At 41.1% G+C, this 27,495-nt stretch overlaps 1 protein-coding gene across 1 annotated transcript in view; it reads right to left on the reverse strand.

Annotated features, from left to right (window-relative positions):
• Nucleotides 1-1,286: 1,286 nt before the first annotated feature.
• LOC122662280 (carbamoyl-phosphate synthase large chain, chloroplastic-like) overlaps nucleotides 1,287-27,495 on the reverse strand; it is a 30,386-nt gene continuing 4,177 nt past the window's right edge. The window contains exons 2-3 of the mRNA XM_043857873.1: nucleotides 3,579-4,271; nucleotides 1,287-2,967 (exon numbers count right to left, since the gene is read on the reverse strand). Coding sequence (XP_043713808.1) covers nucleotides 1,417-2,967; nucleotides 3,579-4,271 — 2,244 coding nt within the window. The 3' untranslated portion in view covers nucleotides 1,287-1,416. The remainder of the gene's footprint in view (nucleotides 2,968-3,578; nucleotides 4,272-27,495) is intronic.

The raw sequence follows: 27,495 nt of genomic DNA on the forward strand, positions 1-27,495 counted from the left end.
TTGAAGTGCTTGGAAGGTATTGTGTTGGAATTTATGCCATGGTGTGATCAGGTTTCATACTAAGAGACTTCTGTGTTCTGCTTTCTGGGCCATACTTAGTAGCTAAAAGTGGGAGAGCACATTGGAGAAATTGGTATTCAATGGAAGCCATCTAGACAAAGTGATAAAATTAAAGTAAGAAAGCTTTTATAAACTACTTTGTACAAAGTACAGATACCTTTAATTGTCAGAGTTGAGATAGTGGTATGTTCGGCTTGACCTATTCCATATAAAAAAGGACCAAGTTTCGCTCTCCTTTCACCTGCGGTGAAGAAAGAACATCTTAAGCCATAACATCTGACTGTTAGATTAGATTAAAGAAGGTACGAGGTGAGTGAAAATTAATGATGAAACTCACCAACCAATGAGTCCATTCTTAGGGTCACATCATGGTGGATGAAGAGATTCTCTCTATCTAAGGGTATAGCGAAAAAAATTCTCCCATGTACCAAAGGGGAGTATCTTGGATTTGAAACATTCCCACTTCTTTATGGACAACTTCCATTGAGACTCCTTTTTAAGTCTTTAATGAATCTATATATTATCAACTTTCTACCAAAACAAATTAATAAATTAAAACAAGAGAACAATTTCAAACCCTCTCAGAAAATATTTACAATGTGAATATCTAAAAGGGGTCCAATACAATGACTTCCAACTAGATCACCCACCATACTTCAAATCTTTTCATGGAGGTCTTGCAATACCATTAGTCTTCCACAAAGACTACTTAGGAGATTACCACTTACAACTTGCTTGATGATGCATGAACTTACTCTCTTTCCCAAATAAGAAAATCACAAGTTTACAGAAAATTGAGTCTTAAAACTGAAGTTTAATGCCAATTCACAAAGTAAAATACCATCCCCGAAAGATAATCTAGGACATGCAATCCTTTGTTTTAACCAAATCATCAGCCACCTCATTAGCTCCCCTTGGATTCCATTGAAACCAAACTTGCATTTGAGAGGCTAAAATTGAAAAATAAGTGTTTACCAAGTGGTTATATTACTTTACAAGGGTGCATCAGAGAGACCATCTTGAGATAAAGATTGAAAAATATATGGCTCTGATAGAAGAAACAGTGTCCTGGGAAAAAAAAAACTGAAACATAGATGATTCTGTCAATCAACAGTCACATTCATAAAGAGATGAGATTTAACTACTTATATTATACAATGCAAACTACAATTAACCCACTCCAAAACTGAGTAAGTATTCCTCAACAAGAAGTAAAGAAAGATAAAACAGTAGAAAACAGAATAAATAAAATAGTTCATTCACTTTGTCCAGATAAGAACATTAACAGGACAAATTTAAAAAACAACAAAAAGTAAAAAAGATGCCAAAAATGCTAGAGACAATGAAAAAGCACAATCAAAGAGAGGAAGCAGCAGGCTGCAAGTTGAGGTTACTCTCTGGCTTTGGCTGAATGTCAAAGAAATCCTGGAGTGCAATCATCTTAATAGTGCTGTGCTTCATACTCCTTATCGCCTCCACACTTGCCAAAGCTCCTGCTACTGTAGTAATGATTGGAAGCTTATATGCAAGAGCCATCCTCCTCAACTGCCGACCATCAATCTGATCAAGTGCATCACTTGAACTCGTGATCACCATCAATTGTATATCTCCATTTGCAATCATATCACCAGCATGGGGTCGCCCCTCATGCATCTTCAGCACCCGCTCCACAGGGATACCCTCCAATTCAAGCACATGAGCCGTCCCAGACGTTGAGACAATCCTAAACCCGAGCCCCAAGAAGGCACGGGCCAGCATGGCAAGGTGTGGCTTTGTCAAATCATTTAGACTGAGGAACACTGTGCCCTTGACTGGTAACTTCTGCCCTGCAGCAATCTGGGCCTTGGCAAATGCAACCGAAAAATCAAAGTCAATGCCCATGACCTCACCAGTGCTACGCATCTCTGGGCCAAGCAGCACGTCACAGCCTTGGAACTTCTCGAATGGAAGCACAGCTTCCTTGACTGAAACATGGCCTGGGATCACCTCCTCTGTGAACCTAAGTTCGTGGAGTGACTTCCCTGACATGACGAGGGAAGCATACTTGGCCAATGGGTGCCCAATTGCCTTGGACACAAATGGAACTGTGCGGGAAGCACGGGGATTTGCCTCGAGCAGAAAAACCTCCCAAGACAGTGAGATTGCATATTGGCAGTTCATGAGTCCACACACATTCAGCCTCTTTGCCAGTTTTGTTGTCCACAACCTTATTGTATCCAAGCAAGAAGACGGGATTGTCTTTGTAGGAAGCAAGCAGGCTGAGTCACCCGAATGCACACCAGCCTGTTCTATGTGCTCCATGATTCCACCAATCACCACGTTGCCATATGAGTCAGTGAGCGAGTCAACATCAATCTCAATAGCATCCGACAGGTACCTGTCAATCAGGACAGGACGCTCAGGATCCACCTCAACAGCATTCTCAAGGTAGGTCACAAGCTTGTCATCACTATACACAATCTCCATTGCCCGCCCACCTAACACATATGATGGCCTCACAACAACAGGGTAGCCTATTTCCGAGGCTATGGCCAGAGCATCAGCTTCACTCTTGGCAATCCCACCTTTGGGCTGCTCGATCTCCAGCTCCTTCAGGATCGCATTGAACCTCTCTCTGTCCTCGGCTGCATCAATGGAATCAGGTGATGTCCCCCATATACGAACCTGTCCATCCCCACTGGCAGCCAAGGGCTTGTGCTCATCCAAGTAGTGCTGAATAGGCAGCGCCAGCTTAAGGGGTGTTTGGCCTCCAAACTGCACGATGATACCATCAGGACGTTCCAAATCAATGATGTTCAGAACATCCTCAACAGTTAGTGGCTCAAAGTAGAGGCGATCACTTGTGTCATAATCTGTTGACACTGTTTCAGGATTTGAATTCATCATGATCGTCTCATATCCAGCTTCCTGAAAAGAAAATGACAATCTTATGTGCTTCTTACATCAAATCAAGAGGAATCAACGTGATAGAACTAATCTCAGCAAATTATAACAGCATATAGGTCTCAGCAAATGTTGCAGCATTAGTCACACCTCCAACTAATGGGCCACTTAAGTAGTAGCCATGGTCCCTTATCATACTTGAGCCCAAATATCCAATGCAATCAGCTAAGCTGGAAAGGCCTCAACACCGGGTAATAAGAACACCAACATGCCTGTCAGCGGTATCTGACGTAATAAATGGGTGCCAAATACAGCATCTACGGTGAAACTTATAGGTTTGTACAGAAATGTGTCGATGTCATTATCTGACATGGATACAAGGTATCAAACAGCAGATATTTGAAAATAATGTACTCTTTCCTGTACAGCATCAATGCAAGCAGGAGGGAACATCTGAAAGATTTTTTGGTAAGATGCTATTCAAAAGTTAAATTGCTTCAAATGGTCCACATTACTGAGCATTTGAAACCTATTGTATGGAGAAGATGATAATGGTTAATGATCCAACAATAAACACATTATCAAACAAAAACCAAAATCCACAAGAAAACCAAAAAGAAAAAGGAAAACCCAACCTGAAGGGCGAAGGAAGTATGGCAGCAGCAGTAGTCAAACTCGATACCTTGGCCTATTCGGTTTGGTCCTCCACCCAAAATCAACACTTTCTTCCTTGTAGTGGGACTCGATTCACACTCATAATCATAGGATGAGTACATGTATGGAGTGTTGGCCTCAAATTCAGCGGCACAGGTATCTACCCGCTTATATGCTGGAGTAACCCCAAGTGAAATCCGCTTTGAACGGACTTCTTTTTCGGTGGATTTAGTAGCAAAAGCAATCTGCTTATCACTGAAGCCTCTCCTCTTCACTTCGTACAAGTCATCCTTTGTCAGTTGAGACAAGTTCCGGGCTGAAATGAATTGCTCCACATCTACCAGCTCTTTTAGCTGAGTAAGAAACCACTTGTCCACATAGCTGAGCTTCTGAATCTCATCAACCTTCATCCCTTTCTTCATTGCCGCATAAATTGCATGAATTCGATCTGGGTTTGGGACTCGGAGGCTGTACTTCAATTGGTCCCAGTCCCAGTCCAGTTCCTTGACCCATGCACAACCCCAACCAGAGTAGCCCAACTCCAGCGATCTAACTGCTTTTTGGAAGGATTCTTGGAATGTGCGTCCCAATGCCATGGATTCACCAACAGACTTCATTTGGGTTGTCAGTATTGGCTGAGAACCTGGGAACTTCTCGAATGCAAACCGAGGTATCTACATGTTCTCAAAAAAGCAGATGAAGTAAGACACCAAAAATTGACATAATAGAATGATTTACCAGAAACAAAGTAGGAACAACATGAAAGACGTCAAATCTCAAATGATAGATATATGTTTCAGCAAACCAAAAACAATAACATCAAAATTGGGTAGCAAACTAGGAATGAAAAAAAATATATACTTCAATAAGATCATTTATTATAAAGAAAAACAAGTACCAAAGCCAAGGAGCACTTTCTGAACAACAATGCTTCAAACAGCTTTAGTTTTAGCATTTTCTCAACAGGACAATAGACATGGAAAGAGACAATGTTACTTCCTGCCAACTTTATCTACAACAATGGTAGAACCCAAAATAGAACAGCTGGGTTCTACTCAGCATATTGAAGTGAAATTAGTCTGGACAAAAGGAGAGGTTCCAATCAATTTAGCCATTCAAATCAACAGCTACTTCATAGTCTAAATCAATTGAGACAAGTCAAACAATTTGAGGCTTTAATCAACCAAACACAATTTCACCTCCGAATAAATATCCCAAACAATACATTAATAGGGAAAAATCAATCAGCAGCAGTAGAGGGATCATCTCACCATCAAATGAAACATAGAGATTGAAATCAGCTCCTGAACTCTAATTGACTGGAACAATAATTGCAGGAAAACGTAGAAAAAGTTAAAGCCTCCACAGGGAAAGCTAATCGCATTAAAGCCAATTCCTAAAACACAAAAGAATTACCTATTAGATTTATTAATGATTCTTCTTCATTAAATCAGTAATTCTAAAATCAACACGCAATCTAACTTGGAAGTACCTCTACTTCAGGGGGAGATGTTCCAATATAGGGGGAGACTACAGATAATGAAAACAATGAAATTCTTATTCAGGGGAGCTCACTTCAGTCCAAAAAACCATTAGTGGTTTTCAAAGGAGGATTGATGATTCAAATTTGAAGGTCTATACAAAGAGCCGTACTAGACAAAAGCAGCTTAAATCCACTACAGCACCAATACCCATCCAGTTGCCAGACCCGGATCCAAAGCCTACTTCTTCACCTGGTAAGACTTCTTCTCTTGGGCTACCTATTGTTGTTCGCAAAGGTGTTAGGGCATGTACTCAACACCCTATCTCCCATGTTGTTTCCTATGACTCCCTTTCTCCATATTTCCATGCATTTGTTTCTTCTCTTTCTTCTGTTCGTATTCTTCAAAATTGGCAGGAAACTCTATCAGATGGAAAGTGGAAGGCAGCAATGATGGAAGAAATGGAAGCCTTAAAGAAAAATGACACATGGGAGATTGTTGTTCTTCCCCTAGGGAAAAGACCTATTGGATGTAAGTGGATGTTTGTGATAAAACAGAAGGTGGATGGCACTGTGGATAAATATAAGGCACGACTCGTAGCAAAAGGGTTCACTCAGACGTATAGATGATTACCAGGAGACCTTTGCCCCTGTTGCAAAGCTGAGTATTGTCCGAGTTTTGTTATCTTGTGCAGTTAATCTTGGATGGGATTTACAGCAGCCTGATGTGAAGAATGCTTTTCTCAATGGAGAACTTGATGAGGAGGTGTATATAGATATTCCACCAAGGCTCTCTTGTGACATAACCCAAGGTAAAGATGTGTAGATTGAAACGTGCACTTTATGGGCTGAAGCAGTCACCTCGAGCATGGTTTGGTAGGTTTCACAAGGCTATGGTTTCTGTAGGCTACAAAGTACAAACAGAGTAATGTTGATCACACTCTTTTTATTAAAAGAGTTGGTGAAAAAATCACTGTTCTTATAGTCTACGTAGATGATATTGTGGTAACCAGCAATGATGGTGATAAAATCAGCCGTCTGAAGAAGTTTCTTGGACAGGAGTTTGAAATTAAGGATCTCGGAAAGTTAAGGTACTTCCTCGGGATTGAAGTTGCTAGATCTTCTAATGACATCTTTCTCTCTCAAAGGAAGTATGCCCTAAACTTATTGATAGAAACTGGTTCGTTAGGATATCACCCTTCAGATACTCCTATGGATGCGAATGTTGGTCTTAAAGAAAAGGAGGGTGAACCTGTTGATAAAGGCCGGTACCAAAGGTTGGTAGGGAAGTTGATTTATCTCTCACACACACGTCCAGATATTGCTATAGTCGTAAGCACTGTGAGTCAGTTCATACATGATCCTTACTCTTCCCATATGGAGGTTATTTTTCGTATCCTTAACTGCTTGAAGTCAACTCCAGGGAAAGGCATTCTCCTGTCTCCTCATGATCACCTACGGATAGAAGCATATACTGATGTTGATTATGCTGGTTCTCCTGACAGCAAGTCTATCTCTAGGTACTGTACTTTTGTAGGTGGCAATCTTGTCACTTGGCGTAGTAAGAAACAGAATGTGGTAGCTCGTTCTAGTGCTGAAGCAGAATTTTGTGTCATGGCACAAGGCATTTGTGAGTTACTTTGGCTGAATGATCATACCAAGCATGTTGAGGTGGATAGGCATTTTATCAAGGAAAAGTTGGAAGGACTGATTTGTATTCCCTTTGTGAAGTCTGCTGATCAGCTTCCTGATATGTTCACCAAGGAGTTGTCTGGAAAGCTGTTTCATCTTGCTTTAGTCAAGTTGGTTATGTTTGACATTTATACTCCAACTTGCAGGGGAGTGTTGAATAATGTAATCCAGAATACCGTGGGGGTATTCTGGTCTTTTGGGATTTATTTTTTATGTACTGCCGACTCTCTTAGTAGTAGGGACAATTTTGTCCTGTTTTTGTAATCCTTTTCTTATAAATAAAAGGGCTTGCCTGGTCTAATAGATCATTCAAGCATTCATCAAATTTTGTTTTGTTAACAAATACAATCATTGACTTGGGAGGGATCAATCATTGCTAGATGGAGTGAAAGATGTGATAACCAAGTTGGAGCCAAATCCAACTGGACAGTCCATATGCAATCATGAGATGAGGCTTGTAGTCAAGTATTTATAAGGAATGTAATTACTTGATTTCGTATTAATTTGAACATTACTAATGTTTAAAATGATTACAGATTAAAAAAAAAAATAGGCATGCACTTGGGACTCTCAGCCGTGCAGTCGCAAAGTCAAGTTGAGAAACCACAGCTCCCGGTAGGCCCACTATATTACTTTCTCCATTCTATTCATATACATATGTACTAATTACAATCCTTAAGGAATAATCCTAATGCGCTAATGCAGGTGAATGGTGGGTGCTATATGGGAGTGATGCACTTAACTTGAGTAAGATAGCACAAAGGTGCTCTCCCCGACATTTTCCACCTTCGGATACAAGCACAAATGGAGTACAATCTCACTTATCCAATCCTAGAGGCTCAACCAATTGGATCACACATGGTTGGAAAAGTTGGTGTATGTGCACCATAACATGAGACTGAATGCAGCACATACACATGGGCATGGAAAATGACAAAGATCCAGTCGAGCTTAGCACCATTGTCCAGGTGAAGTCAGATGAGGAGGATCCCCTCTACAAGTGGGTAAGGGAATAAGGTGACTCTATCACGGATCGTCCTAGGGGTAGGCTCGACCCCAAGGTTGCTAGTTTGAATGCAGCACATACGCATGGGCATGGAAAATGACAAAGATCCAGTCGAGCTTAGCAATATTTTCCAGGTGAAATCAGATGAGGAGGAGGATCCCCTCTACAAGTGGGTAAGCGATCAAGGTGACCCTATTATGGATCAGCCTAGGGGTAGGCTCAACCCTAAGGTTGCTAGTTTGATGGGTGTTGATGTCAATGAGTTTATGGCATCTCGAGAGGGTCGAATTCATTCACAGACACCGTGACCTTTTGAGTCTTAGCCTGACAGGATGATGATGAGGACATTGACTAGTCACATTCTAGTAGCCACACTCGCACACTCTCTACGATGAGTATGACCTAGCAGAGCAAGAATAGGAGCCAGAGCCCATCCAATTCACAGGTGAGAGTTCAATCATGCCACACAGGATGCCAACCACAGTCACGTGCCCCCACACGTGCAAGCTACTCATGAGGCCCGCACCGCCTATTCAGAGAAAATGAGAAGGATGATAACATGGATATCAAAGTTATGAGCTTGACTGGCACTCTCGGAGGCCTAAGTCTAGAGGAGAGTAGTGTACATGAGCAATGGCGTGCACCATCTTATGCCACAGAGAGCGATAGTTCCTCCTACACTGGGTATGGTGGCTTTGGAAAATATAGGTCTTCTTCGTGACTACCCTCTGGGTTTGAGGGTCAGCCACACGGTGGGTCGTCATTTGTGGACATCATCTTCTCATACCCGACCCCCCAACCATACATATTGATGCAAGTTCCATATCCACCATCCAATTACGGTGGCAGTCAATCGAGTTCTTTACAGTTCGGAGATCTATACCCAAGACTAGGGTACCGAGTTTGTTGACAGTGGCATTGACAGGGTTGTTGTAGAAGACTTCAAGCGTTTCTTACGGCATACTATGACATGGCCAGCATTTGTGATACAATCAGAGGATAACTCTAGCAACAACAACAATCTCCAAGTGATTTTGATCCTTCCTGGAACAAGATGTGGTACAAGGTATCTACGATGAGTAGAGGGGTCCAATGTAACGTATATTCTTCACTCTTCAGAAAATTGTATGAACCATGTATAACATTTGATAATTATGAAATAGTTTCTAACTTTATGTTTATCCATTCCTAATGCATATTTTAATTGTTCTAATTGAATTATGTGTGTTCTACTATTAAATTTTGTGTAGAATAAGTTATATAACAAAAGTATACAGCAACATACAACGTACACTATCAATTTAGAGTCCAAAGCCAAACTACTATTTTGGGTGTGTGTTTTACAATCGAAGGGTTCCACTATGTTTAGAGGGCCTTACATAGGATTTCCTTGAAGTTTCAAGAACTAATTTGATCATTTGGGGCTCAAAACCAGCAGTCGAAACCTGGAATTGAAACTTACCAGGTTTCGGCTAGGTTTTGGTGGTCTAATGAAACGTCGAACTTGCTTATTTAGTCATTTGGGGTTAATAATGTAATTTTCTTTTTATTTCATTGAGAGAGGGCTACGTAAGATATTTGCTTTGAGTTGTTAGTTTCCTAGTTAGAATTAGCTTCTATGTCCTGTTGGAGTCTTTTATTCTTATTTAAATAAATGCAACTTCATCGTTGGAAATTAGAGTCGAATGAATACAAAGAAACGGACTTTGTCCCGCAAAAATCATTTGCATTCTACCATGACCATTAGATGATATCATAAACCATATCATCTTAATGAAAAAGAAAAGAAGGGGTAGGGAGCCAAGACTACAAGCATATAACGTCTGACTGAACCTTTGTTCTCAAAAACCAAAAAAAGGCAAAATATAACAATTCTAATATTAGATCCATTAGCATCTTGAGGAGACTCAACAATAAGCTGAGCAAGTACAAGTTATCTTTAATTTCTGCAATGGATTACTTCACTTTGTCCTAGATTTCTAGAAATGTCCTCATCAAAGGAAGTAGATTGACCCAACGAAACAGAGTAATATCAATGATGGCTATTGACCAAAGTTATTGTCAATTATCATACAAACCTCAAAACAAACAAACATGGAACACTTCCAACTATTGTACAATGGCATCGTAATTATCTTGTCATCCTACCCAACTTAATATTAGTTACAAGATGAAAGTAGCAGGGGGTGGGAAAGGGGCGTAATTGAAAGACCAAATATCAATGAAAACATCCTTGTCTGAATCCATCCTTGATGATGTTTTGTACTTTTTGAAGAAACTTGGTTCTTGTGAGCATTCCAATAAGCACCTCCCTACTAAATCCCATACAACTCAACTTAGCCTAATCCCAACTAAATGGGATCGGCTACAAGGATTCTTTTTCTCCAACCTGCTTTATTCAAAAACATACTTATTACTAGTCCTAAGCTATGCATGTCTTTCCTCATCACTTCTCCTAGAGCCATTTTAGGCCTACCCTGGTTCTCTTAGCTCCTTCAATCTGAATCAAGTCACCCCTCCACACTAGAGCATTCAAAGGCCTCTGTTGCACATCCATGCCACCTAAAGTGACTTTCACGCAACTTATCATGTATTGGAGCTAGTCCTAAATTAGCTCTAATTGTTGATTCCTTATTTTATCTTTTCTAATTTTACCACTCAACCATCTAAACATCCTCATTTCAGCTACACTAAGTTTGATTATATGATGTTTCACCACTACCTAACATCAACTCCATACATCATTGTTGGTTGTATAACTATCCTATAAATTTTATTTTATTTTTCAGTTTTAAAGGAATACATTAATCACATAACACTCCTTTCCATCATCCATCTTATTCTAATTTTTTGTGCAATAACATCCTCCATTTTTCCTCCTTTATTTATGATTGAACAACAACCACAAAAAATTCAGCCTTATCCCAACTTAATGGGGTCGGCTACATGGATCCAAACACAACAAAGGAAAACTGAGTTCTAGCAAAAAACGGGGGAGGGGGGGTGGGGGAATGCCAAATGAAAGATGCAACATGCAAAGATGAAAGGTAGTAAGAGGGAAGAAGCCCAACGACAAGAGAATCTCAACTAAGTAGGGTCTACAACATGGATCCTTGCCCTCCAATAGGCCCTATCCGAAGTCATACTTGGTACAAGACCTAGGCTATGCATGTCCTTCCTCACCACTTCTCCTATGGTCATTTTTGGCCTGCCCCTAGCTCTTTTAGCTCCTTCAATCGGGATCATAACACTCCTCCCTACTGAGGCGTCCCTAGGCCTCTGTTGAATATGACCATACCACCTTAAACGACTCTCTCGGAGCTTGTCACTGATCGGGGTGACTCCCACGTCCGCTCTAATACGTTCATTCCGTACTTTATCCTTCCTTGTTTTTCCACACATCCATCTTAGCATCCTCATCTCTGCTACACAAAGCCTATCAATATGACACTTCTTAACTGCCCAGCATTCTGCCCCATACATCATAGTCGGTCGTACAATAGTCCTATGGAACTTTCCTTTAAGCTTTAAAGGAATACGCTGGTCACACAACACTCCAGACGCACCTCTCCACTTCATCCATCCCACTTTAATTCTCTGAGAGGCATCATACTCTACGCCACCTTCTTTACTTACGATTGACCCCAGATATCTAAAATAGTCACTTTGTGGCATCTCTCTATCCTCAATTCGCACCATATCAGTATCCATCATGGTGTGACTAAAATTACACAACATATACTCCGTCTTTGTTCTACTAATCTTCAATCCTCTTGTTTCCAAGGTTGATCTCCAAAGCTCTAACTTAGAGTTAAGCCCTTCTTTTGTCTCATCCACCAAAACGATGTCATCAGCGAAGAGCATACACCATGGGATCTCATCTTGAATGTTCTTCGTTAGATCGTCCATGATAAGCACAAATAGATATGGGCTTAAGGCTGATCCCTAGTGTAACCCAATCGTAATCGGGAATTCCCTTCCCTGGCCTCCTACAGATCTCACATTAGTCACCACGCCCTCATACATGTTTTTAATAACATCCACATATTTGCTAAAAACTCCTCTCCTCACTAGGACACGCTGGATTAAATCTCTAGGGACTTGGTCATAAGCTTTTTCTAAGTCAATAAAGACCATATGGAGATTCTTCTTGCTTTCTCTATATCTTTCCATGAGCCTGCTCAATAAGTAGATAGCTTCAGTCATGGATCTACCTGCCATAAAGCCAAATTGGTTCACTGAGATATGAGTCTCTGTTAGTAGATCTGAATTAGAGAATATTGCTTGGATGATCAAAGACTGATCCCAAGCTCTTTATTTATAATAAAGAATAAACATTACAAGGACAGAATTGCCCCTAACATAGAAGACTATAATAGGATGAAACACTTTGCCACTTAGCCCCTAAGTGAACACATCAGCTAACTGATCAGTAGACTTCACAAAGGGAACACAGATGAGTCCGGCTTCAAGCTTCTCCTTGATGAAATGTCTGTCGACCTCCACATGCTTAGAACGATCATGCTAGATAGGGTTATGAGCAATGCTAATGGCAGCCTTATTCTCATAATACAGCATCATGGGAAGTTGGACAACAACAACAATATCTTGCAACAATCCTCTAAGCCATAACAATTCACAGATTCCCTTATGCCATTGCACGGAACTCTGCTTCAGCACTAGATCTTGCCACAACATTCTGCTTCTTGCTACGCCATGTGACAAGGTTTCCACCCACAAAGGAGCCATATCCAAAAATAGATTTTCTATCGGTAGAGCCAACCCAGTCAACATCAGTGTAAGCTTCAATTTTCAGATGACCACTGGGAGATAAGAGTATTCCTTTTACTGGAGTAAACTTCAAGTACTGCAGGATGCGAAGGACTACCTCCATATGAGAGGAATAAGGATCATGCATAAACTGGCTTACCAAACTCACAGCAATAGCTATGTCTAGTCTAGTATGAGAGAGGTAGATCAGTTTTCCCACCAATCGTTGATAGCAACCTTTGTCAACTGGTTCACCCTCTTTCTCCTTGAGTCTCGCAGTAGCTTCCATGGGGGTGTCTAAAGGATGACAACCTAACAGCCCAGTCTCAGACAATAGATCTAGGATATATTTCCTTTGAGAAAGAAAGATACCCTTTGAAGATCGATCAGCCTCTATATTTTAGAGCTCCCAGATCCTTTATTTCAAACTCACGGTCAAGGAAATGCTTCAATTTCTTGATCTCACCACCATCATTTACGGTTTCTACAATATCATCAACATAGACTATGAGAATGGTTACCTTATCACCAACTCGTTTGATGAACAGTGTATGATCAGCATTGCTTTGCTTGTATCCCACTAAAATCATAGCCTTGTGAAACCTACCGAACCAAGCTCTAGGTGACTGCTTCAACCCATAAAGAGCATGACAAGATAATAATACTCTTACAGTATTGAGTTTCGCCACTGGTGCGAGGTCTCCTGATAGTCAACTCCATATGTTTGAGTAAAGCCCTTTACAACCAGACATGCCTTATATCGATCCACTGTCCCATCTGCCTTTTGTTTGACCACAAACACCCATTTACATCCCACTGGTTTTTTCCCTAGAGGAAGAGCCACAAGATCCCACGTATTATTTTTTTTTCAATGCTCTTATTTCTTCCAACATTGTTGCCTTCCACTTTCCATTTGTAGATGCTTCCTGCCAATTTTTAGGAATAGAAACAGAAGAAAGAGAAGATACCAATGCATGAAAGGAAGGAGAAAGAGAACTAATAGAAACAAAACGAGATATGGGATGCTGAGTGCAAGTCCTAGTCCCTTTGCGATGAGCAATAGGTAGGTCCAAAGAAGAAGTTTTACCAGGAGAAGTAGGATCTGGATCCTGAGTCGGCAACTAGATAGGTATTGGTGCTACAGTGGATTAAAGCTACCCTTTTTTGGAACATCCTCTGTGATAGGTGATAATGTTGGAGTTGTCAATTCTCTTCTGAAATTCACCAATGGTTCTCTGGACAGGAATCAACTCCCCCTGAATAGGAACATCACCACCACTATTTTCCATGATCTCCCCCTGTATAGGATTCCCTACAGATGAAGGGAGAGCAGCTAAAGGGGGTTGGGCAACAGTACCCTCTTCACAAGGAGGGGATAAAAGAGGAGGAACCTCAAAGGTCAACACATCTTCACTAGAACTCTCCCCCTGAAGAGGTAGTAAAGAATAATAAGAAAGGTTTTCATAAAAAATGACATCCATACTGACCAGAGTATGACAAGAAGGGGGATGGTAACACTTATAACCCTTATGGGTTGGAGAATAACCCAAAAAAATACCCCGTAACCCACGGGGTTCAAATTTGCTAGGAGATTTTGTATCTCTAGCATAACACACACAGCCAAACACTTTGGGTGAAACCACAAAGGAGGAAGTCCCAAGTAAAACCTCAATCGGACTACGGGAGTCAAGAACCCGAGTAGGCAACCTACTAATGAGATAGGCTGCAGTAAGAACAGCATCCCCCCAATATTGAGAGGGAAAATGGCGAGCAAACATCAATGCTCTAGCCACTTCAAAAAAGTGGCGGTTCTTCCTTTCAGCCACACCATTTTGGGTTGGGGTATCGACACAACTAGATTGGTGGATAATGCCATGGTCAGTATTGTATTTTTGAAAATGCGATTCCTTATACTCGGTTCCATTATCACTCCTCAAAATTTTGAGTAGTCTGGAACTGAGTTTAGACCATTATATAAAAATGCTAAAAACATGAGAAAAAAAACTGATTTTTTGTGTGCATAAGATATACCCATGTGTTTCTAGAGTGACAGTCAATAAATGAAACAAACCAACGATGACCAAAAAAAGAAGTTTTACGACTAGAGCCCCAAACATCAGAATGCACCAAATGAAAAAAGAACTCCTTTTATTTGAAATAGAATAGGTTGAACATGTCTGATTGGCCGGAACACAAGCCTCACCAAAAAAATCATCCGTATTACAATCCTTAACTAAAGCAGGAAATAAATGAGATAAAGTGCCTAATGGGAGGTGACCTAATCTAGAGTGCCATTGGTAAAGTTCTGAAGAGACTAAGGAGTTCTGATACAGTGCCATTGGTAGGGCCTGTTACAGTGCTCACAAGTAACAATGCCCATGATAGAATCACCAGAAGAGGAGTTCCAAACAGTGACAGGAATAACCGTGGAGGCAGTTTGGAGAGCTGATCTCTCAGTAGATGTAGGATGTACCATAGCAAACCTACGGTTTTCTTCAAAGGAGACCAAGGCATAGGACTGTTTAATTGTGGGAAAAGGAGAATGGCCAAACACTTGAACACGAATCTGGTCATACTCCACATTCAACCCTACCAAAAAATCATAAACCCTGATCTTGTCCACATGTTTTTTATAGGCAGCAATGTCAACAGCTGCAGTAGGGTGGAAATCAGAAAAGTGGTCCAATTGTTGCCAGAGGTTGCGAAGAGTAGCATAGTATTTGGAGACAGATAATTCTCCCTAAGTAGTGTGAAGGACCTTCTTCCTGAGTTCATAAACCTGGGCATCATTGCCAAGCTGCCCGTATGTTTCTTTGTAAGCAGTCCAAATCTGAAAAGCTGTATCAAGGAGAAGAAACCCATTGGCAAGGTCTAAATGCATGGAACCAATTAGGTAATCCCCTAGATCGATTCTATCAGGGTTTTGAAAAAAAAAACCATGTTTTTGGTGAGATCAATATAAGGGGTAATGGTGCCAAAAACTTGATGGATCGAGTGTACCGGTAGTACTGGAGAATCACCCTTCCAAAAATCAGCTTCAACAGAGACCAGCAACCCAAGGATCAATATTTTTCAAGTTTAGGAAAAAAATCAGACTTTGAAAAAAAAATCGATCAATGAGGAAGGATAGAATCTTGCGCAAGAATCTTCTGCAGTTCTTGCACTTCAAGAAGGTGAATTGAGTCCTTGTACTGTAGAGAGGATCAATCCAAAAAAAGCCTTGAAGTCTGCAAATATCGCAGATAGGGAGCAATCTTCTATCGAGCAGAATTTTGATTTTTGTATCATGAATGAGGTGATGGAGGGCAGCATCTGGGTCTTTAGATCACTTCATCAGTGCTGCCCTTGTGGGAGAATGAAGAACAAAAGAAGAAAGAGGAGGGAAGAAGAAATCGAGAATGAAAGAGAGAGGAAGGAGAAATCGAGAATGGAAGAGAAGGGAGGGCTTTAATTCGAAACCTGCTCTGCCACCATGTTAGCAGATCTGAATTAGAGAATATTGCTTGGATGATCAAAGACTGATCCCAAGCTCTTTATTTATAATAAAGAATAAACATTACAAGGACAGAATTGCCCCTAACATAGCCGACTATAATAGAAGGCATAATAAAAGGTAAAAAGCCTCCTGCAAGCTGGATAGAGTGTTGGTAAATGAGGACTGGCTCTCAGCTTTCCCCTCTTCCCATGCTTCTTTTGACAATCCTGACATCTCAGACCATTCCCCCATCTCCCTTGCCATTCAGCCTTTTACCTCTTTTAGTCCCAAACCTTTCAAATTTTTTGACATGTGGATCTCTCACCCCTCCTTACCAACTGTTCATGAAGCTTGGATCAAACCTGTCTTTGCTTTCACCACTCCCCTTATTGCTCTATCCAAAAAGCTCAAAAATGTCAAGGTAGCCCTTAAAGAGTGGAACACCAACACTTTTGGTAACATTCCCCAGCAGATTATAGATTGCTAGGCAAAGCTTGCCTCTATTCAGCTTCGGTTGCAAGCTGATCACTTCAACACTCCCTAGCTTCGGCTGAGCTCTCCTCCTTGCTTGCTAGTGAAGAAAGCTTTCTCAAGTAGAAGTCCAGAACCAAGTGGTTAGACCTGGGGACTCCAATACTGCTTACTTTCATCGTTCTTTGAAAGCCAGAGTCAATTACAACTCAATTGTTAAACTCACAATTCAAGATGGTTCTACTGCTACAACAGTTAAAGATATAAAGCACTTGGCAGTTCAGCACTTTAAGGATCTCTTTAGCTGCTCTCAGTTGACCTCCACTCCTATCCCGAATGACTTGCTCAACAAGTTCATTCTCTTGCCTTCCTTTGATTCTTTGAGCTCGATTCCCAAAGAAGATGAAATAGTGGCAGCCATCCATTCCCTCAAGGTGTCGGCAGCTCCGGGTCCGGATGGGTTTAGTATGGGCTTTTTCTTAGCTACTTGGGACATCATCATGCAAGATCTTATTACAGCTATTGAAAGTTTTTTCTCTAATCCAAATCAGGTCAAGGGCATCAATCACACTTTCCTATGCCTTATCCCCAAAAAGGAGGGAGCAGCCACTATGAATGACTTCCAGGCCCATTGCTCTTTGCAATTTGCTCTACAAATTCATTGCCAAGATTCTTGCTCGGAGGCTTAAAAGTGTAGTGGATCTCCTTGTCAGTGACAACCAATCTGCCTTCATTCCTGGAAGAAACATCTCGGACAACATTCTTCTCTGCCATGACATTGTCAGAGGGTTTGATAGGAAAAATCACTCTCCTGCTATTCTCTTGAAGATCGACATCCATAAGGCTTTTGATTCTCTTAGGTGGGATTTCATCAGGCAAGTTATGACCTTAATGGGATTTCCGGCTATCTTTGTCAACTGGATTCAGGCCTGTATCTCCTCCCCAAGGTTCTCAGTTTTAGTCAATGGCAGCCCGATGGGGTATTTTGATGCTTCTGTGGGGATTCGTCAAGGCTGCCCTCTATCCCCTTACTTGTTCACCTGTGGCTGTGGAAGTCCTCTCTAGGAAAATTCAAATTAGTACCAATCAGCATTTCATTTCTCCTTTGCCTAAGTGTAAAACTCTCAAGTTAACACATCTGGCGTTTGCTGACAACCTGATGATTTTCTCAAAGGCTTCCATTGCTTCTCTAGATTCGACTTTGCTCTGTCACCAGCACTTCCACGAGCTATCAGGCCTCCGCATCAACCCTTCCAAGTCTCTTTTGTTCTTTGCTGGGGTTTCGGATTTGGACAAGTTGGCTTTCATTGACAGATCTGGGTTCCAAGAGGGGCATCTTCCTGTCAAGTATTTGGGGCTCCCCTTAATTCCAGCTCGGCTTTCCGCCCACCACTGTTCCCTGATGCTTGATATCATCCGCAAAAGACTTCAGCTGTGGAAAGGTAGACTGCTCTCTTTTGCAGGCAGCTTGGTCCTTATTAGATCAGTTTTGGAATCTTCCTATATCTACTGGTCTGGCTGCTTTGGGCTCCCTCAAGCTACTATCAAGTCCTTGGAAACTCTTCTGGCCTCCTTCCTCTGGAAGGGCAATGATTCTTCAAGGTTCCCCCACCCTATTAGCTGGGCTGCTGTGTGTCTTCCAAAGAAGGAAGGTGGTTTGGGTATTAGAAGAATCAAAGAAGTGAATTATGTTGGTATCATCAAGCTCATTTAGAAGATTGCCTCTAAGCAGAAAAGCATCTAGGTTGACTGGATTTACTCGGGTCCTCTTCGGCAGGACTCCATCTGGACGGCTTCGCCTTCCTCGGATTCTTCTTGGGTCTGGCGCAAGATCTTAGTCTCCCGCCATCTAGTTCTGCACAATTGATGTAGTCCTAGGTAGGAATAGTCCCACTAGGAGCCAAGGTAAGGGGGCCACACACTAGGGCTGGCCGATTGGGGCAGCTTAGGCTAAATAGGACAGAAATTAGGGTTAGGGTTAACCAATGGTAATGGGGTTCATAGGGTTTTAATATGCAGGTTTTAAGGGTCTTAATAAACTAGGTTTGGTTAGGTTTGGATAAGTTTTTAAAATTTCATAAAATTTAGGTTTAGGGTTTGGGTTTTAGGTTTTAGGATCTAGGTTGAAAACTAGGGTTTAGGATGGGATTTCAGGGCTGGACTTCAGGTCGAGTTTTACTGGCAGTGAGAGGGTGGTTCGACTGAAGTTTGATTGGATTTGATGGCTGGTTAGGTCTAGACAGGTTTTAGGGTTGTTGGGTTGTAATCAAGGTTCTAAAACTCGGGTTTCGACTAGGTTTCGACCAGCCAGAAAACGAGTTCGTCTCGGTTTCGACCATATCTCGGTCGAAACTTGGGACTTTCTCCAGGCTAACTCGAACCTTGGTTTTGAGGCCCAAAAATTGGTTTTTTGCCCTGATTCTTGTTGTGCTACCTATTTTTGACATTTTAAACTCAATCCATGCATTAGTTTCACATAGAGAACACTAAAAATATTACTTGTGGTTTTGATCCAAGTTTGATACTGTATATTGTTCTTGGACATGGTATCAAATAAGGTTTGACTGGAATATAACTCCTTCAATATGAATGAGATTTAAGCAATCTTGGATTTGTTAGAAAGCTTTGTTTTGATAGCTTTCCAATAAGTCCAAGATTGCTTAAATCCGATTTATATTGACGGAGTTATGTACCGGTCAAACTTAATTTTGGTGTACGCGAATGCTGTCAAAATCACTCTGAATGAAAATATTTTTTTGGACATCAAAACAAATGAATATTTTACCGCACTTTTGATTTTTAGCAATATTTTGCCATATTGACATTTATGGAATTTTTAGATTTGAAAAAAACCCCAGCATTAGAAAATTGAAAATTGCACTTACCGTCGAAAATCTAGTTTTTGTTTTTGAACTGGGGGGTTGATTTTTTTTCCTTTTGGAATTTGATTTTTTAACTATTTTTATTGGATTCAAATAGGGGGTATTTGCTTATTTATGAATAATTTTCATTTACTTAGATATTAGACATAACTTGGTTTCGAACAGTTTCTAGCATAAATACCTGTCTGTCCAAGTTTCGAGTCAAGTTTCCCCTAGTTTCGATGGGCATATGTGTCGAAACCATCGAAATATGGTCGAAACTGGTCGAAATCATCGAAACCCGGTCGAATAAATCCCCCTTCAACTCGTCTCGGAAACCTGGGAAACCGAGTTAACTCGATGGTTTCGACAAGTTTCGGTCGAGTTTTTGTTCCATGGTTGTAATGGAGGTAAGGGGAAGTAGGGTTTAAGTGTTAGGAATAGGGCAACAACCTAGATCGAGTATAGGGATGGATGCAAGGATGCTGTGATTAAAAATTGGATGGATTTTAATGGATTGTTAAAGCTGTAAGTGAACTAGGGTTCAGAAAATTCAAATAAAATAGAAGGGGGATGCTAGGGTAGCGCTGTAGATGATTAGGAGAAGAAGGGGATGAATAAAACTATAAAATACTCACTGGAATATGCAGATTCTTCAATGGCAGCTTGGAGAAATTTGATTGAAGAAGAATAGGACCTCCCGATCTACAAGATGCAAGGAGTCGCCGGAGTCCACCAGCCCTAACCCTTGATATGACTCACAAGGGGTCTTGATATGACACACAAGACAGTCTCTGAAAAGAGAAACAGCAGCAGCAGAGACTTAACAGCAGGAAACGAAATTTTTTTAAACATAAAACTGGTGGGGGAGCCTCTCCCACGATTCTTATTAAATAAGAGGCCAAAAGGCCTATTCCTAAATCTATTACAATTTAAATCTCCCACTTAAATCGTGGAGAGGTGGACCAATTTAAAAACAAATTAAAAACTTAAAAGAAAAGACTCATCTACCCCTAATGACTTAAAAACAACTTAAACTACTTAAACTAAAGAAGATTCCCTACTAGCCAATAGGATCACTTCACTTAAATTAGACCAATTGAACCAATTGGATGCAACCAGTTTAACCCGGTTCAATTAAAAACACAGAATAAAAACTAAGTATGGAAATAAACTTAATGAAACTAAGGCTCCTACTAAAACCCTAGGTTTAGGGTGGCTTCTTCAATTCGAGGAGGCTAGGATCTGCATCAACTCTCCCCGACTTAGAAACATTCATCTCCGATGAATGGGTGAAATCCATGCAACACTCTGGCAACTTGGGGCTGAGCTTGTTGACATCATGAATGGGAGTCCAAGTACTATGCTTGGGTGAAGAAACTCGTCCACAGACCTTGTGATGAGGAGGAGGAAGCAACATGTACGCAGCAGCTTCAACACTTCCCTGGCAGAATTTTGTTGAGGTTAGAACAGTGGGAATATGGTCTTCAAGTCATGGGGCCTCTCTTTGAAGAACCAAGGGGGCATCACAAAGTCAATATGCTCAACCTCCATAGGGTCTTCAATATTGATAACCTTCTCATTCAGCCCCACTTCTTCAAGAACAGCAACTTGCTTGTCATTGTCTCCCTGTGAAATGTTCCCAATTACCTCGTCACAATCAACCACATCATTCATGAGAACTGGAGCAATCGTATGGATACCTCGAGCACCACCAGCTATATCTTCAAGGTGACATTCTAAGTCTTCATCACTATCAGGGGGTAGTGCATATATACCTTGCTCATCGTGCTCTTCAGAGGTTTCCTCTGCCTTGGCAGCCACATTAACAGGTCTATGCTTTTGTGGGTAATCTTTGGCATAGTGCCCAAGCTCATTGCAGTGGAAACATGTGTGGGGTTCATTGCTGTCCATGGGAGCTTTACCTTTATGATCAGCACGTGGAGGGGCTGTAGGGCGGGAAGAACTACCAATAGAGTAGCCTGATCGAGTAGAACCAGCAGTAGAATTTCCAGCTCGATTATAACCAGTGGTAGTAGACTTGAATGCTGTAAAAGTTTTGATAGTACCCTCGGTGGAGGAATCAAATCTTCTATTTCCAGCCAATAATTCTTCAGCCTTCAATGCCTTCTCAAAACAGTCCTTGATGTCCAGAACATCAACAACTCCAATAGCCCTAACAATATCAAATCTCAATCCCAGCCAAAATCGAGATAACATCTGAGTAGCACTCTCTCTGGTATCAGTACGAGAAGAAAGAGAATCGAACTGCTGCATATACTCGGATACAGTCATAGTCCCTTGCCGAAGGAAGTTGAGTTGATCTTGCATCTGAGCTCTGTAATGTCTAGGCAAGTATTTCTCTTTCAAATCATACTTCATGTCCTCCCAATTAGTAGGTGCATCACCTACGCGTTCCATGTCTCTCTTTGTCTTTCGCCACCATTCTCTGGCAGGGCCAATCAGTTTGGTTCGTGCCAATCTCATCTTTCGATCTTTAGGCAAATCATACCAGTCAAAATAATCATCCAGGGCAGCAAGTCAATCATAGAACACCTGTGAATCACCATGCCCATTATATTCCTTTAGCTCTAGTTTGACCTTCTGTGTATCGTAACTCCTATTAGTAGCTTCATCTCCAGTGAAGTAGGATCTCATGTATTCCACAAAGTTAGGTCTTCGAGGTACTTCTGTAATTCTGTCCCTATCTTCTCTGTAGTCATCTCTGTCAGGTCTACGTCGGTCCCTGTAATCCCTGTCGTGTCTGGAATGATCTCTGTGGTCCCTGTGACGTCTGGGATGATCTCTACGATATTCATCCCTTCCCAGAGTTCCATGTACTTCTGAATGCACTTGGAATCTGTCCTCCTCTACATATAGAGGGTTGCTTACAAGAGGCACAGCTTGCCTTTGTTCCATTGCTGTCATTCGATCACCAAGAGCTTGCTGGTCTGTTGAAATCTTTTGCAGCATAGTCATGATTGCAGCAAGGGAATCAAGTGGGGGTGGTTGTGTGGGGTCCACAACAGGGGTGCCATGTTCAGCCATGGCTTTGATACCAATTTGATGTAATCCTAGGTAGGAATAGTCCCACTAGGAACCAGGGTAAGGGGGCCACACACTAGGGCTGGCCGATTGGGGCAGCTTAGGCTAAATAGGACAGAAATTAGGGTTAGGGTTAACCAATGGTAATGGGGTTCATAGGGTTTTAATATGCAGGTTTTAAGGGTCTTAATAAACTAGGTTTGGTTAGGTTTGGATAAGTTTTTAAAATTTCAGAAAATTTAGGTTTAGAGTTTGGGTTTTAGGTTTTAGGATCTAGGTTGAAAACTAGAGTTTATGATGGGATTTCAGGGCTGGACTTCAGGTCGAGTTTTACTGGCAGTGAGAGGGTGGTTCGACTGAAGTTTGATTGGATTTTGATGGCAGGTTAGGTCTAGACAGGTTTTAGGGTCGTTGGGTTGTAATGGAGGTAAGGGGAAGTAGCGTTTAGGTGTTAGGAATAGGGCAGCAACCTGGATCGAGTATAGGGATGGATGCAAGGATGCTGTGATTAAAAATTGGATGGATTTTAATGGATGGTTAAAGCTGTAAGTAAACTAGGGTTCAGAAAATTCAAATAAAATAGAAGGGGGGATGCTAGGGTAGGCTGTAGAGGATTAGGAGAAGAAGGGGATGAATAAAACTGTAAAATACTCACTGGAATATGCAGATTCTTCAATGGCAGCTTGGAGAAACTTGATTGAAGAAGAAGAAGGACCTCCCGATCTACAAGATGCAAAGAGTCGCCGGAGTCCACCAGCCCTAACCCTTGATATGACTCACAAGGGGTCTTGATATGACACACAAGACAGTCTCTGAAAAGAGAAGCAGCAGCAGAGGCTAACAGCAGCAAACGAAATTTTTTTAAACATAAAACTGGCGGGGGAGCCTCTCCCACGATTCTTATTAAATAAGAGGCCAAAAGGCCTATTCCTAAATCTATTACAATTTAAATCTCCCACTTAAATCGTGGAGAGGTGGACCAATTTAAAAATAAATTAAAAACTTAAAAGAAAAGACTCATCTACCCCTAATGACTTAAAAACAACTTAAACTACTTAAAATAAAGAAGATTCCCTACCAGCCAATAAGATCTAAGAACCTCTTAGCCAATAGGATCACTTCACTTAAATTAGACCAATTGAACCAATTGGATGCAACCAATTTAACCCGGTTCAATTAAAAACACATAATAAAAATCAAATAGGGAAATAAACTAAATTAAACTAAGGCTCCTACTAAAACCCTAGGTTTAGGGTGGCTTCTTCAATTCGAGGAGGCTAGGATCTGCATCAACAATATTCACTCTCAGATTGGTGATGGCTTATCGTCCTATCGCTTGATCACTGGCACCCGCGGGGGATTCTCATCCACCTGATAACTACGAGAATCATTTATGCTTCTGGACTTCACAGGCTCTCCTTGGTAGCAGACATACTCGACCAACATGGCAGTTGGTCCCCTCCTCCTACCTCCTCTCCGGAGCTTACTCTCTTCTGGAACGAGATTCCCTCCATTTCCATAAGACTTTTGGGTAGAGAAGACTATGTCTCTTGGTTGGCAAGCAATTCAAACTCTTTCTCCTCCAAATCAGCTTGGGATCTTATTCGGCAAAAAGGTCAATTAGCTCCTTGGAGAAAGCTTTTTTGGTTCAAACATCATAACCCTCGGCATTGCTTCACAGCTTGGAGGATCTTCTCCAAATGTCTTCCGACCCTTGCTTTCCTCGCCACCGTGATGCGGATTCATCACCAAATAGGGCTTGTTTCATTAGAAATAAGTCTAGCGTTGGGTTACATACATGTTGGGCCTTTGATCCCATGGGTTTCTAATGTAATAGGCCACTTTTCGGGCCTAAAATAGGGGTACATAGGTTGCATACGGAATTAGCCCAATACTTAGTTTTTATTATGTGTTTTTAATTGAACCGGTTTAAATTGGTTGCATCCAATTGGTTCAATTGGTCTAATTTAAGTGAAGTGATCCTATTGGCTAAGAAGTTCTTATATCCTATTGGCTACTAGGAATCTTCTTTATTTTAAGTAGTTTAAGTTGTTTTAAGTCATTAGGACTCTATTTTGAGTCTATTTGAGTTTCCTAGTCGCTTAAATTGCCTAATAGGTTAGGGATAAGGTTAGGCCATTCCTTTTTAGTGTCTAAGTCTATTTTTGAGTCTTCTATATAAGTTTGTAAGAGAGGCCAGCATTGTACACGAATTTGATTAATAAAAATTAGCTTTATGCTTGCCGCCTTAGCTCCATGATGCGGCATATCCCACTTTCGACCTCTTGTTGTCTCTGTCTCGCTGGAATAGTGTAGAAGACTCTGATCATCTCTTCTTTGAGTGCCCTACTGCGACAGCAATTTGGAAAGGCATCTTGACTAAATGCTGGTCGGCCCCTAGAAGAATTCTTCCCTTCTCCCGCGAATGGATCTGGATCGACATGACTTTCGCATGGTCCTCTATTTGCGACACGATTGGAAAGCTTGCTTTTTGTGCTACTCTCAATCACAATTTGGATGGAACGTAATATCAGGAAATGGACCACTAACTCTAGGTCTTATCAACAGATTTGGGATTCCATTTCCTTTGAAATTAAGGTGAAATTATCGTCTGTTCCTCGTTCTTCGTGTCTTGATACCTCAAGGAACAGATTCATTGTTGTCTCCTGGGGCGTCTCTTCTGTCTCTCTTGTTGGTTCCAGCCCTCCCTAATGAGGATTAGGTTCCTGATTCTTTGTTTTGTTGCTCCCCTTTAGGGGCCCTGTATTTTTTTCCTCTTTGGTAATGAATTTCTTATTCACCCAAAAAAAAAAAGGTAAAAAGTCCAGAATATCCCCACGATATTCTGGCCCATAAAATCCAACAGTCTCTCTTCTCAAACGGGCTTCAATAACCTTCTCCCAAAGTTTCATTGTGTGACTCATAAGCTTAATGCTTCTATAGTTGTTGCAACTTTGGATATCATCTTTATTTTTGTAGATCGGGTAATGCAGATTTATCACCAAACTGGGCTTCTTTTATTAGGAATAAGTCTAGGGTTGGGTTACATACATGTTGGGCCTTTGTTCCCAAGGGTTTTCTATGTATTAGGCCACTTTAATGAGCCGAAACTAAGGGTACATAGGTTGTATACGGGATTAGCCCAATACTTAGTTTATTGTTATGTTTTTTAATTGAACCGATTCAAATTGGTTGCATCCAATTGAACCGGTTCAAATTGGTTGCATCCAATTGGTTCAATTTAAGTGATCATGTGACTTGGTTAAGTGGTCATGTGACAACTTAAGTAGTCATGTGATGTAAGTTGGGCTGGATTAGGACTCTATAAGTCCAGCCATGTTTTGAGTCTATTTCTTTTAGTATTTTAGTTTCCTAGTTGGTTTAAGTTATCTAATATGTTAGGGATAGGGTTAGGCCATTCCTTTTTAGTGTCTAAGTCTATTTTTGAGTCTTCTATATAAGTTTGTAAGGGAGGCCAACATTACATACGAATTTGATTAATAAAAATTAGTTTTATGCTTGCTGCCATTGCTGCTGCTCTTTGTGAGTGTATATCCTTGTGGATCTCAAGGTGGATAGGATGGGTGGACTCCTGCGACTCCTTTCATCGTGAAGATCGGGAGGTTCCTTCGATATCAAGTTGCTGCCATTGTTTCTGCATTACAGTAAGTTTGAACCTGTACCTTGTTTAAAAACCTTCTTCTACCCAACCATTATCCTTCCCTTAGATCTAATCCACCTTCCCCTTCCATCCATCAAACCCTAATCTCCATTAAACCTGCAACTCCTACTTCAACTAGGACTCCCTTATAACTACAAATGTGGCCATCAATTTCAAACCATTCTTCCAGCCTATATCCCCCACACCTCTCCCTACACTCGACCTTAAACCCAGTCCATAATCCCCACTATATCCCCTCCATTCCTCCACTCCATTAAACCCAAAACCTGCAACTCAATTCTATCCAGAATTGCAGAATTTTAAAACCTTCCCAAATCCAATTATTTTTATCCCATAATAACCCCCTAGACCTGCATATTAAAGCCATATAAGACCCATTCCCAAATTCCCATCCTAAACCCTAGAATTAACCTAAATCCTAGTGCTGTCCATTCGAACTAACAACCCCTTTTGCGATTGATCCTGTTGTCTGGCTCCTAGTAGGTCTCCTACCTACCTAGGACTACATTATCGGGACTACAATGCTACTCTACCACTCATCTAGCATCTTCTTGTGTTCAAAATCCTGTTAAACAAATTGGTTAACCAATAAACCCCACAACCTCCAAGGGTTTTCCATACTTCTACTGGAATCTCATCTGGGCCTGAGGTCTTGCCTGTTTTCATCTTTCTTAAGGCTTCTTTAGTTTCCGCCACACTAATCTTTCTTACGTATCTATGACGTGTGGCGTTTGGTTGAACGCAGGAACCAATATCCTATGCTGCAAAAAAATGAGCACTTTCATGCGGCCAAACTTCGAGGAGTCAATAAGTTAAAAGGAAATGGTTATCAGACATGATGAACCAAAATGAGAGCCATCCCATATTCTCATGTGTATGCGCATGCGTACACACTCGTGTGTCCATCAATGAGCGCCAAATGTGAATTGTGAAATAAGCCACCTCATACTTAAACATTTATGCTTTCACAATGATGCCAATGTAGTGATATTGATTCATCAATTTTGTGAAATAAGCCACCTCATACTTTAACATTATTGTCTTCACAATGACATCCATGTAGTGATATTGAATCTCATAGTTCTAAAACTCACCAAAATCTCAGAAAACTCGAAAATCTCAAGCTGCTCGAGACGAGATCTCGTAAGAGTTACGAAATCTCATATCGACAGGGTTTCGAAAATCTCGACCAAAATTTCGACGAGATTTCGGTACTTTTGTCTCTCACCGAAATGGTACAAACCACCTTATTAATAGGCAGGAACTCGACCCATTCTTTGAAATTTCGAAGTAAACTCGACAGTTTCGTGGGTTTGGACCTAGAGAAGGGGGGAAACCTTGGTTCTTATTTTTTGGCCACATCATCACTTAATACTACTGGGATACACTTTCGTTTCTTCTCCAACACTATGACGT

This window comes from Telopea speciosissima, chromosome 1 (assembly GCF_018873765.1).
Source record: "Telopea speciosissima isolate NSW1024214 ecotype Mountain lineage chromosome 1, Tspe_v1, whole genome shotgun sequence".
In the NCBI taxonomy this organism is placed as follows: domain Eukaryota; kingdom Viridiplantae; phylum Streptophyta; class Magnoliopsida; order Proteales; family Proteaceae; genus Telopea; species Telopea speciosissima.